Raw genomic sequence first — 13,377 nt, forward strand, 5'->3', positions numbered from 1 at the left:
TGCATTAAGAAGTTTGTAAATCTTTAATAGCTATAAAATGAAGAGACTAATAATTACCATATTAAAATAAGATCGTATTTTGACTCCTCTTGCCAGATCCCATACTATCACATTTCCATCATGACCAGCAGAAAAGAGAACTCTAGGATCGAATGGGTGTGGTTCAAGAACAAATACCTCATCTTCATGACCCTGAAATATTTTTAAAGTTCAAAAAAGGATTAAAGATATTAAAAAACAAAAACAATAAAACAACAATATGGCAACTCTGGAACATTTCTAAAATTTGAGTTGTAAGACTACCAAAGAGCCAAAAATCTTTACATTTATCTATGTATAAATGATAATGAAAGGGAGCCATTATCTCTGTCCAGGGTTTTGCTTTCATTTGGTGAAACATGAGATTAGTGATGCAGCCCTACATATCAAAAACAAAAACAAAAAAACAACCCAGCAAGGATCTACAACCCATTTCCAAGCCTAATTTGCTTGGAGCTGCGTTTTAAAATTATTCCCAGTCTCCTACAGAGTAATGTTACCTACCAAGCAAAGGAGAGTTTTGGTTAACAAAAAATTTTTATTCCTCAATAAAAATATTCCATTCTACGGGTTAGCTTCAATAACAACACCAAATAACAGTTTTCTTTCTTTGTTCTTACCATGAGGACATGAATTAGTTGACCGGTATAAGAATTCCAAACTTTCAGAGTCATATTATTAACCGCAGTTATAACTGTATTGTCATGTCGATCCCAAGCTACCATAGTTACTTTCATTTTTGTGATTTTATCTTCTATTCCTTGAAGGTTTTGGCTGAAATTGATGGTGTTTACACTGATGTTATTGGTATGGCAAAATCCTAAATGTATTTTCTTTAATTTACATTCCTTTACGTGAATACCTATCACTTCACAGTAATTGAGTAGTAAGAAACAATACAGAATAATGGGAAAAGTCACTGCACTAAGTAAGGAAATCCAAAATTCAAGTTCTCCTAAAGCATCAGTAACAGATGATCAAGGGTAAATATCGCTGCTGTAATTCTATGCTGCTCACTTTCCACCTTTTACTACACTGTCATTCCCTACTAACTATGTTGCTCTCCTACACATCTGAGACTACTACATGCAAATAAAAAGAAAAAAATTATAAAATGAAAAACATTGGCTATACCACATTATCCCTCTGTTTTACAGTAAACATAGTATGTTCTGGTTTCTGGAAACAAATACTAAACCTTCCAACTATTCTGACAGTACTATCAACACTTTGTTTACAAAACTGAACTGAGAAAAACATTAATGCAGCAGGTCTTCTCATATATGGCACAAATTTCTTAAAAATCAACACCTCTTATTACCAAAGTGTCTCTAGTTATGCAGAAAAACAATCATTTTAACCTGGAATAAGGTATATGATTTTATAAGCTGACATTCACTCTAACCTATAGTATTGCATACTTTAAATGACCTTTATCTATATAATATTTCAAATTTGATCTCTTACCCTGCTGGACGAGTAGCCATATCCAACAAAATGCTCTTCCATTCTCTTCGTTTAAATTGCCAAATGCGAGCTGTCCCATCACGACTTCCACTTACAAACCTATTGAGAATCCCGCCCCACCCCCCAAAAAAATCATACACGCTTTACCAAAACACACTTTTCCCAGAGTTCTGTTGAAAAAAATACAGCATTCAACTTTAGTTACACAATATTCTAATACAGTAAGATTACTCTATTAGATATTCTCTGCAAATCTAAGAACCTCATGGGCTTTAAAATTTTTAGATATAAGCCTTCTAATGTTCATGACCAAGTCTCAAAAAATACACTCAAAAGTGATTCAAGGGCACTATCCTAGAAATAAAACAGATATTTTCTAATGGAAAAATATTGGTTTTTCTTTCAATATTTAAAAAAAACTTAATTTGTTCAATTTCAGGTGCTTAAAAATAGGGTTGGGAGTGATGGGTCAGATGGCCCAAGGAACTGGGGGGAGGGCTGGGGGGAAGAGTTGAACATGGGAGATTGTCAGGTATGTGGTTGAAACTATAATGTTGAGAAAACTTTTTAGAAAATAAAATAAGGAAGAATTACCTATATTTAAGGTGCTTAAGGGGGGGCATATGGCACAGGGGCAGGCTTCTGGGGAGTGTGTGAGTGCTTGTTTTGTCATAGTGTGTTATGTCATTGGGTGGAGACCCATACAATGAGTGTGAAGGTGTACCCACATCCTGGGGAGGACTGATATTCTCAAACAGAAGGAATCAGAGAACTGGTGGCTCCCAGTGGTTTAGGGTAGTCTAGTATGTCAAGCCCTCAGCATTGTTGCAAGTATCTCTGAATATGGTCCTTTAAGTAGTGAAGACTGATTGTCACTATGGGCCCTGAGGGGTGGGGGAGAGAAGTATAGAATAGATGGAAGCAGGGTAACTGGGGGGCAATGGAAGTGTTCCACAAGATCATGCAGTGATGGATATAGGGCACTTTAAATTACATCAAAAATGTATAAAAGCCTACAGGCTAAAATGTAAACCATAATGTAAAACATAAGGTAACTAAAAATTCAGAAAATTGTACAGTCTAAAATATAAACCATAATGTAAACCAAAAAAAAAAGCTTAAATGCCTTTCAAAACAATAACATGGGAAAATTTAAATAATACCATGTAAGTTTATCATTAATAAGCAGTTACGTCTGAAATATTACACTGATACATTCTCAATTTTCATCAAGAGCTCCTCTACACTTTAATAAATATAGGAAACATACAAGGTGAATAAAAGATCCCTATTATTAAAAGCGGCCAAATAAATTAACATTATTATTATAAACAAGGCATAATGACATGTGTTTACACATATGTGAAAGGTTATATTCACCATTCAGTATAACTTGTCAATATTTTTATTTTAGGTGGATAATTCCTATACAATTCTAATTAAAATATGAGTACTAGAATTATATTTATTTTATAATTTAAAAACTGAAATTAAGTTTGATAAATAGAAATTATTTTTTTACCTGCTGCTAGTGTTGGAAAACTGGATGCTGTCAACTTTGTCCTAAAAAATGAACAAAAAAGGGGATGGTGAAAATAAACTGTTAGACCAGGGATTCTTAACCTTTTTTGTTACACGGATCCTTCTTCCAGTCAGGTGAAAACCATGGACCCCTTACTAAATCCACACTATACTACACATAATTTAATAAATATATCACAGCCACACCAACACATCCCCACAAGAATAACGTTTTTTATTTTAATTCAAGCTCACAGACCTCTTGTTAAGAACCCCTGTTTTAGACTTATTATTAAATAGTAATCATTTAACTCTTTCACTAATACTTACAGTGTGAAATTCCAATTCTGATATTTTCTCTGGCTGACCTGATCCAAAAAAATAAACCCTAATAATATGATCTGTGCTTCCTGTGGCCAGAAACATTCCACCTATGAGAAATAACAAGTATTTATGAATAAAATAAAACTTCAAAATCTCCAAAAAATTAGATTATAAAATACGAGCAACATTTACCACAATGCATGAATATTTTTCTGTGAAACCATTAATATTCTTTCCTAAATGTATGAATGCATGATATATCTTACCTGAATTTAAGAAAGAAATTTGCTAATATAGCTTTGACTAGGATGACCATTTTAATATAAAGAAGTAAAGCTTTGCTCTAGAAATAATTTCCTCGGTGAACATGTACTCACCCTGTAAAAATTATGTCACTCTCACTAGAAAGCATATCTTTTCACTCTGTTAAAATCCCTCTCTTTCCCCATTTCCCACCTTTCAAAGTACTATCAAATTTTTATGCCCAACTCCCTCAGTAAGTTGTCTTTACCAAAACCAGCCCTATCTCCTCCAAACTCTCTCACTGGACTTCCTCTTGTAGCACATTCTATCTTGTACTTCTGTTACTTGCATACGAAATTTACTCCAAAAGCAATACTCTCACACACAGTGTTAAAAACAAAGCTTATATTTAATTAAATATTTAAGCACTTTTGCTAAATGATCTCTTCACTAAGTCCTTTAAAAAAAATCAAATCATCTTTGATATAGAAGCACACGTTCACAGAACTTCAAAATCAAGTATACAGCTTAAATTTGTGTTATTTTTAAAAGGGAAAATGTCTCCATAAGAGTAGCACTGGAAATCTAGAAGTCAGAAACTGAAAATGTTTGGATATTAATACGGAGAAAACAGATCACATCAGCTTGCTATCACTCATCACCAAGTAATACTGCTATTCACAACTATAAAATCAATAGAAAAAAGTACAACTGGAAATAAAGGTGGAAGAATGCGTATTAGGAATATTAAGTATTGGAGCTATTCTTCATGTTTCATTTCATTTTCTCATCAATTCACTTCAAAACCCCAGAACATAATTTATCTTAAAAAAAAAAAAAAAACAAAAACCAAGTAAAACAAACCAAAACACCCTGACATCCATTCAAAATGCTGCTGCATAAACTTCAAAACATAATTGGGTCTATTGGCATTTAAAAAACATTTAATAAGCAAATAAAAACAATTATATAGAAAAGTGAAAGATTTACAAATATCAAAGTTATTTTACTTAGCTATGAGATTATCTCTAAAATTCACAGAATATAAATTACATTTAAAATCTTTCTTCTAATAAAAATATTCAAAGATTTATTCTTCTCTTTAACAGAGTCAATCCTGACACTATCATATTCTCTCCTTTCAGAATACTATAGTCATGTCAGAGAATTATTTTAGCTGTGTGATTAAACATGCTAAATTTTGGCAAAGTTAAAATTTTTCTTTTTTATTAGCCCCTAGCATATATGTATTTACATCAGTAAACATTTTCCAAAATTTCATATGTTCCACTAGAAGCTTTCTAATACACATTTAAGTGGAAAATTAGGGGAAAAAATATCCTACCAGCACTAAAAGAAGAACAGATCATTTGAACACCAGGCCGGGGACGCTCTGTAAATTTTGCAGGCCTTGGACTATAATACAAAAAATAAACATTTGAAATATCTTAAACAAGCAAAGTAATACCAGAAATAAGCAGTTTCAAAAAACAATCACAGAAGGACAAAATTAAAACAGAAGTAACTGATGGGTTCCTTCCTAAAAAGAAGTTAGAAATCACGGTCATGTTCCTTTGGTCCAAAGGGAATCCTAGATAAAGATTTTGTAACAGTTTCTGATTACATAGCTCTCCACACGCAGCACAATCCCAAAATTACTGTCATACCATTTATGCAGTTTTAAGTTAAATTATTTACTTTTAATCAAATTCAACAAGTTCTCAGTTTTCCAGAGAATGGAATAGCAACACACAGATGCATAAGGAGAGAAGTTCTTTGTAATCATACACACACTAGCAAAATAGAAAACAAGTACTGAGTCTGTAGCTTAAACATACCATCAATAACTAAACTTCTTCAATATTATACATTCTTAATTTAGCACTCCCTTCTTTTTACCTTCTAATGTTACAAAATGTGGCTTTTGAGACTCCAAAATAAGAATTTTGTAGTTATTCTGGTCAAAATCCTGAGACTATCTGACTCATGTCAACTATAATACTCATTTAAAATAGTGATCTTAAAAAAAAAACCAACAGGTAACGCAACTATATTTACATTAACTGTGTGACAGTATTATAGATATGTGTTTTATTCTACTATTATTGACATTAAATATTTAATGTTGGGGAGCAGGTTGATCACCTGCTTCCCAGGTACTAGGTGCCGGGTTCAATCCCCAGTACCTCCTAAAAAAAAAAAAAAAAAAGTTACATTCAACTATATTAAGGAAAAAAAATATGTGATAGACTTTAGTAATTGCACCAGCTCTAAAACATATAGGACAGTGATTGTTTTTCAAGATTTATTTAATTAATATTTTAATCTACTTTTTCTCAGAATTTTAGAGTGAAATAACAATAATTTGAGCCTTAAGCCTGAGTACACTGAATAACTTTCACAATCCATAGGAATCTTGTAACCATTTAGGAGGAAAAATGTATAGGTAAAATGTTTCTGATCTATCAATTACATATTCTGAACAATGAGAATGGTCTTAATATAAACTTCAAATAACCTGTTCTACTGACATAGGATACAACAGAAGGTATTTTAAAAACTAATACATTTATAAATATTTAAAAATTTACACAACTTTTAATATTCCTAGGCTGATATTATAGTTGAATATAACAGTTTAGAGAAAGACAACTTTATCAAAACATTTTAAAATCTAAACAGTCATAGGAAAGCAAAAACAGTTCTAATATAAGTAAATTCATCCAACATTATTAAGGTAACACTAAATGCACTACTTTCAATAGTATCTTGTGAATCTCGTTCCACAGTTTTCTTAATTTTGGCACAACTGTTCATGCAAGTACCAAGGAACCATGTCATTGCAACTTAAAACCAGAATGTGAAAATATAATTGTACAGATTGCATTTTATAAAGATTTTATGCTATATTTTAAAAGGGAAATGCAAGTAAATAAGCAGGTACCCAGAATTAAATTTTAAACACAAATTTGAAAAAATATCTTAAAACAGGGCCTTAGACTCAAGACTCTCTAGGTTCAAAACCCAGCTTTGCCACATATCAGGTGTGAACCCTTAGGCAAGTTAGCATTTCGACATTTCTGTCTCCTCATCTGTAAAAAAGGTGGTAATAAAAGAACCTACTCAGAATTGTTGGGACAATTAAATGACTTTAATCCACGCAAAATGCTAAGAGTACAGTGTCTACCATATATCCAGCACTCAATAAATAGTAGCAGTAATAGTATTTTAATTAGGTTCAACCAGTTCTAGATTGTCCAGACAGTGTACTTCCAGTATTCAAATCCTGGCTCCACCATTAATTTCACACTGTGTCCTGCCTATGGCTCAGTTTTCTCCACTATCTGCCCTAGAGATAATAACTGCCTCTTCCTCATAGGGTTATTATAAGTATTAAATGAGATAATGTGCTTAAAACAAGATTGATAAGACTTAATGCTTAATAAAGACCTTGTGTAAATGTAAATTTATCAAGAGATTTGGGTTTCCTCATACTTTCAATTAGTGCAGGAAACTGCGTTGCTGAAGTCACTTCCTCAATAGATTACACAAAATCATTACAACTTAATACAATTTTGTCTTTGCTTAAAACCTATATGACATAAATACAGTAAAAATCCAAGTCCTAACAATATGTTGGCAATATAACCATACATAATAACAGAAGGGAGAAGGGAGAAGCAAGTTAGCTCAGTAGTTGAGCACCTGCTTCCATGTATAAGGTCCCAAGTTCAATCCCCAGTACCTCCTAAAAAAAAAACCAGAAAGGAAACTAGGTGTTCCAAGGCCTATTTCAAAGGGAAAGCATGACTTACCATTAATTTACACCTGACTGTGGCTTAAAAATTCTTATGGGACAATTGTAAGAACAATAGAAAATAATTCTGCATACAAATTAAGCGTTCAAGAATAGGAAAGTCGCTAAACAAAATATGGAATTACTCAGTGGAGGTAACTATTAAAATTATAAATGCACACGGTACAATGTTTGAAAAACAGAAGAATTTTAAATTATATAATTTTTGTAATTACTATATAAAACACATTCCTATGAAAAAATTATTGTTAGGGTAGTGAGTTTATATAGGCTGATTCTATACAAAGGTTCTGTTATAAAGAAAAATGTCATGTGTATGGAATAACTCACTTCTCAAGATCCAGATAAATAAATTATTACTGTCATAGCAATGCAATCTTCAAAAAGATCAAACAAGGTAAGAGTTGAATTTTTTAAAACTGCTTTTGTTCTTATCCTAATTTGGAGATTATTGGTAATAAATTTTTCTTCTCTAAGACACAAGACAGAAAAAGAAAAAGGTACCCCAACCAGGTAAGTGCACAAAGAGGTAAAAATACTTAAAAGAATATAAAGTACAGCTCATAATTTACTATTGCTTTGTCCTCACATTTATATATATTTCAACTTTTATCTAAATATCTATAGAAAGCCTTTGAAATATTAAGAATGCAAATAAAGGGAAATCTACTTGGTTTGATTCTTCAAAGAAACATGTCTTGATCACATACATGAAATTTAAGAAATATGCCTTGCATTAAAAAAATTAAAACTTTACTGTTTTAAAATAACCAAGACATATAAAGATTATTTTATCAAAAAACTCAAATTGGGGGGAACAGATGTGGCTCGAGCAGTTGAGCAACTGCTTCCCAAATGGAAGTCCCAAGTTCTGTTTCCAGTACTTCCTGAAAACAAAAAAAGCAAACAAATGAAAAAATCAACTCAGGGGAGCCAATGTGGCTCAGTGGTTGAGGTCCCAGGTTTAATCCCTGGCCCCAGTACCTCAAAAAAAAACAACAACTCAACCTGGGTTGATAATTTATAAACAGAGGTCAGAGAGAGTTACTGGAGTATATCTGAACAACAGTCTTTTCTTCTTTCTAGCCTGAAAACAGCAGAAATGTCCATAATCAATACTGTGGAAATGATGCGCCACCTCCCCAATGACAGATACTACATTTAACTTAAAAGGTGGCATGGTATAGTAATAGAAAGCACAGGATCAAAGGCAAGTTAACTAAAGTTCTAGTCTTGGTCTCGCGATTTTTAAAAACTGCGTTGGCACAGGGAAATAATTTAACCTTTCTTGGCCTCAGTGTTCTTAAATAAAAGATAATATTGTCCAACTAACTTGTTTTGATAAACCAAGAAGTTGACGTACATGAAATCACATACACAAATCAACACTGTTTCCCAACATCTAAAATAAAATCTAAAATCTGTAGATTTGATAAAAGAAATAATTAAATTCTTCTAAAGAACAGCCTTAGGAACTCTAAGTTTATGTTCTTAGCATCATAAGAAGATACTGAGATAAAACTATGCCACATACAAAAAGGAGCAATAAGACAGGAATATACTGAAGAAAACAGAGTTAGGGCTGGGAAATTTTTAAAAAAGAAATAAGCATGTAAACATGAGAAAACTTTCTTTGACACATGAAAACAGAAAAAGAAGGCATAAAAAAGAAAAAAGTTAATAGCAATTGGAGAAGAGCCAAAAACCATTTATCTTTAGAAGGAAAAGTAAACTTATTCTTATTGTCAACTACTTGTGCAATCTCATCTATTAAAAACTAATCACATTTATTCTATGAAATAAAAAAGCAACTGACTTTATTTTGAGGGTTCCAGCATCCCAGAGCCAAAAACAAATAGTGCCATCTGCCCCAGTAGAAGAGAGGTATCTCTTTGAGCCACTGCACAATGGTGAAAACTGAAAAACAATCACAGAAAAGAGAAAAGATATATAAGAAAATCATACAATCCAAATTTAACTAAAACTCACTTTTTACAAAATAGCAACTAACAAAAATAGTAAGAAAATACCAGAAACTGACCAAGGTCAATGACTAACATGCTAGTTAAAGCCTACGTACTTATGAAGAAAGCAGAAATACCCCTTTCTTAATTTTAGATGGTCTTACATAATGGATTATAAAAGTAACTTCTTAAAAATTACCGTAAATTATAACCTAAGAAGACTTTATAGGAATTAAAACACAATTACCTGTAGTGATGTTATAGATGCACTGTGGCCCTGAAGAACAGCCAAAGGTGCACATGTTCGAAGACACCAGACACGAATCATTTTATCACAACTTCCTGCTGCTATCATAGTATTCTCATAGTTTACAGCCATGTCTGATATTTCAGCAGCATGTCCTCTTAGAGTAGCTAGTAATCTCCCATCGTCTGTTGCCCAGATTTTAACAAGACAGTCATCAGAACCCTTAAAACAAGATTATAAAAATTAACTCTATCAATTTTAATTCATATTAACACAGATTTTTAAAACTCTTACCTGTTATGTCCACTTTCCAACAATTATATTAAGTATTAAAAAGTATTAATACTTTCAATACTTTAAATGCTAAAAGGTACTAAAAGTATTACTAAATACTTACTTTAGCAACTTCTCACAACAAAAGGCACTTATAAAAAACATCTGTGTATCTACCATCCAAGAAGAGGATGTTGTCAACAACTACATTTACCTATTATGCCCTAACCATCCATCAAGGATAATCTCTATCTGGCATCTTGTGACAGAATGTGAAATTCTGAAGTAATGAAACAAAATTAAATTGTAAAATGTGTGTAATATACCCTGGTTACCAATTCTATCTATGTTATTTTGCTACACAAAAGTGGAGGTAAGCTAATTTTGAGGGTTTTTTCCAGGAAGCTAAAAACATACTGTCACAAATTTCCTATCCATCGATCTTCACCTAAATACAGTACACATAACATCACCCACAACTAGCTATCAGAAAAGACTCCTATCTACACGAGGTCAATAAAAAAGAAATTAAGTTCAGGAAGAAACTATAAAGGATTTACAGTTTCCTATGAATATCTATTTTTAGAAATAAACATTCTAATCTCACAAAGACAAAGCTGACAGAACTTCCAGACTTTATTTTTAATTATAATAATTTTAAACATAAAAAAAAGTAGAGGGAATAGTTATCATTAACCCCTCCATATCCATTTTCCCAAATTCAAAGTTATCAAAATTTTAGCTACATTTTCTAGCTTTTAATATACAGTTTAAGAAATACAAACATTTTAGTTTACTAAAGATGTACCTTCCAATCTCATTCTTAAAAAAACAATATTTTTATGTCTGTCATTAGAAAGTACTTAAGGAGCGTACAAGGGTGAATAATGAATGCAAAAACATTTTTGGCTTCATACCGACGATATAAATAGCACATACAGTATCACAAACATAGTATTAACAGTACAAGTTAAATGCTATGCCCTAAACTAGACACTGCCGACATTAATCAGAACACTCCCAATTAACATAAAACCAGTTCTACTGATTGACAATTGAAGGCAATGAAATGGGTTACCAACCAGTAAGAAAACTAGTAATAGATGCTATTTTTGTAAATTACTCACATTAAAATCTGCACTACTCATCACATCCATTTAACCTTATTCTTCATCTATATAAGAAATAAGGAGGTTAAATCAGATGATCTTTAAGGGTGAAAGGTTTCCATTTTGAAATCTACAAATCATGCATTCATTTACTCATGTACATTGTAATTTATTTTTAGACTCCTAGTATGTGCTAACCACTGGAGATGCAAGGATGAGATATAAGATGCAGTATCCCTGTTTTTAGGAAGCAAAGTAGAAGAGTATATAAATGCCTATGTCCTAAATGCTACGCTGTTAATTAGTAGAGACCTAAGCAAGGAAGCACTCTTTTTTTCTTGAAAGGTGGAGACTACAGTAGATTATGAAAAAGAACCGCGAAGGAGTGATGCTTGGACAAAGTCTGGCACATAAGGAGGCAATGCAGTGTACTACTTAGTAGCTTAAAGCACAGACCCTAGGGTCAAACATTCATGTTCTTCAGCTAACATCACCACTTTGTAGAACCTTGGGTAAATTACATACATTTCCTATGACTCAGTTTTCTCATTTGTACCTACTTCACAGGGTTGTTGTAAAGATTAAATGAGTCAATGAAGGCAAAGAGCTAAAACAAGAGCTGGCACACAGTAAAAGCTGTATGTGAACTATCTACGACCACCACTTTTGCTGGTGGTAGTATTTTTCTTATTATGTTTTATAGAGCAAATATTCCATATGGCACCTAGAAAGAAAAGTATGGTCAAAAGTATAGAGATGTGAAACAATGCGAGCAGTTCAAAGAATTGCAAGTAGTCTGTAAACTAACTTGGCAGTGTGATTTGGAAGCAGGAAAATGTAGAAATGGTTAAGGAAACACTGTGAAGGATATAATATAGTACAATAAAGGATATGGGCTATAATGGGGACCACTAAATGAACATCAAAAAAGTGAGTTCAGGGATCAGATTTATGTTTTCCAAAGATCAAAATGAGAATTATCCTAGAGATTAGAAGGCAAGTTCAAAGTTGTTAAAATAGTAAAGGCTGGGGAGGATAAGTGCTTAAACAGACGACAGGAGAAATCAGAAGAGATGATTATAATAATTGTGTGGGGAATTATATCACTGGTTATCTGTTGGAAGTGAAGGAGTTGTAGTAGACTATGACTTCCAGAAATCTGATCTACAATACCATCACCTGGCATGTGAGAAGCGCTCTAGGTTTACGCTGAATTAAACAAACCAAAAAAGTTTTTAAAAATTCATTCAACTACCAATTTGTCAATCAATTCTACAAATTAAGTCAATTTAGTCAGTTCATATGATTATCTATTTCACTTCCAAAAATTAAGGCAATATTTGGCTGGGATTTACATTCAGTACAAAAATAAAATTTTAAGTATGCTAATACAGGTAGAATATATGACAAAAGTAAAATCATGACATCTCATGCTTCATAATACTGACATAATTTTTGTTTTCATGTATCTGGTGTTTGATTTACATTCTAATACAGGAAATTTTTCAGATATCTAAACATTAACAGAAAACAAAAAAACACAGTATGCAGACCAAAATGCCAGATTTTGGATTTTTTTGTTTGTTTTTTTTAAAGAACAGCAACTGGCACACATTTATTTCCTCCCGGCCTAGAAGGGTGGTAGCAGAATACAGACAAAGGCACTGGGGCACAGTTGTGGGGGATAGGGGGCAAATGGGCATGACAGTGCTGAAAAGGACTGGAGTGATCCTCCAAGAACTAAAAGAAGGGCCTTTGAGGCATGGAAGCAACACCAGAGTTAGACTTGGCACAGGATGCAGGAGAGAGGTTATGGAGTGGTTATAAAATAGTGTGTTGAATGTAGGCATGATCGTTGGGCAGGACATGCAAGAGTGCCTTAAAGCAAGGGGTAATTTGGAACAGGGCATGTTGGCAAAATGCCAGTTTAATGAAAGGAACAGCAGCAACTTTTAATCTAAAATAAGTCTCTAGAAACTTTTCACCAAATAAAATTTACAAAATCCTCGAGTTTATTATTTAGTAATCTTACCAAAATTATTTTATAATTTTGCTTTATTTAGACAAGTTCTAAAATAATAATTATCCAGATTTTGAACAGAAGTCTATATTATTCCAACTAATCTTCCTTTTCTTTCATCAAATTGCAGGGTGAGAAATTTCTGTTTGTCCTTGCTGGGAAATTTCTCACCATTATCCTCTTCCATAACCTATACAAGAATTTGCTAACTCTACCCTTGCCCTCATCCCCCAACTCCTGGCAGAATTTCAAAGAATATTCTAAGCATCCTAAGAAATGTATATCTTATACATCATTACTTATGATTATGTTTACGGAAATTTGAAACTAAAGATGATCTAACCACAAATTCT

At 32.6% G+C, this 13,377-nt stretch overlaps 1 protein-coding gene across 3 annotated transcripts in view; it reads right to left on the reverse strand.

The window, feature by feature from the left end:
• Positions 1 to 13,377, reverse strand: part of PHIP (pleckstrin homology domain interacting protein) — a 138,220-nt gene that overhangs the window by 76,113 nt on the left and 48,730 nt on the right. For all 3 annotated transcript variants that reach the window (XM_058307067.2, XM_058307065.2, XM_058307066.2), the window contains exons 8-15: positions 9,623 to 9,844; positions 9,228 to 9,328; positions 4,940 to 5,010; positions 3,358 to 3,458; positions 3,029 to 3,069; positions 1,507 to 1,605; positions 660 to 813; positions 58 to 192 (exon numbers count right to left, since the gene is read on the reverse strand). In XM_058307067.2, coding sequence (XP_058163050.1) covers positions 58 to 192; positions 660 to 813; positions 1,507 to 1,605; positions 3,029 to 3,069; positions 3,358 to 3,458; positions 4,940 to 5,010; positions 9,228 to 9,328; positions 9,623 to 9,844 — 924 coding nt within the window. The remainder of the gene's footprint in view (positions 1 to 57; positions 193 to 659; positions 814 to 1,506; positions 1,606 to 3,028; positions 3,070 to 3,357; positions 3,459 to 4,939; positions 5,011 to 9,227; positions 9,329 to 9,622; positions 9,845 to 13,377) is intronic.

The sequence above is a fragment of the Dasypus novemcinctus genome, chromosome 11 (assembly GCF_030445035.2).
Source record: "Dasypus novemcinctus isolate mDasNov1 chromosome 11, mDasNov1.1.hap2, whole genome shotgun sequence".
Classification (NCBI taxonomy): Eukaryota; Metazoa; Chordata; class Mammalia; order Cingulata; family Dasypodidae; genus Dasypus; species Dasypus novemcinctus.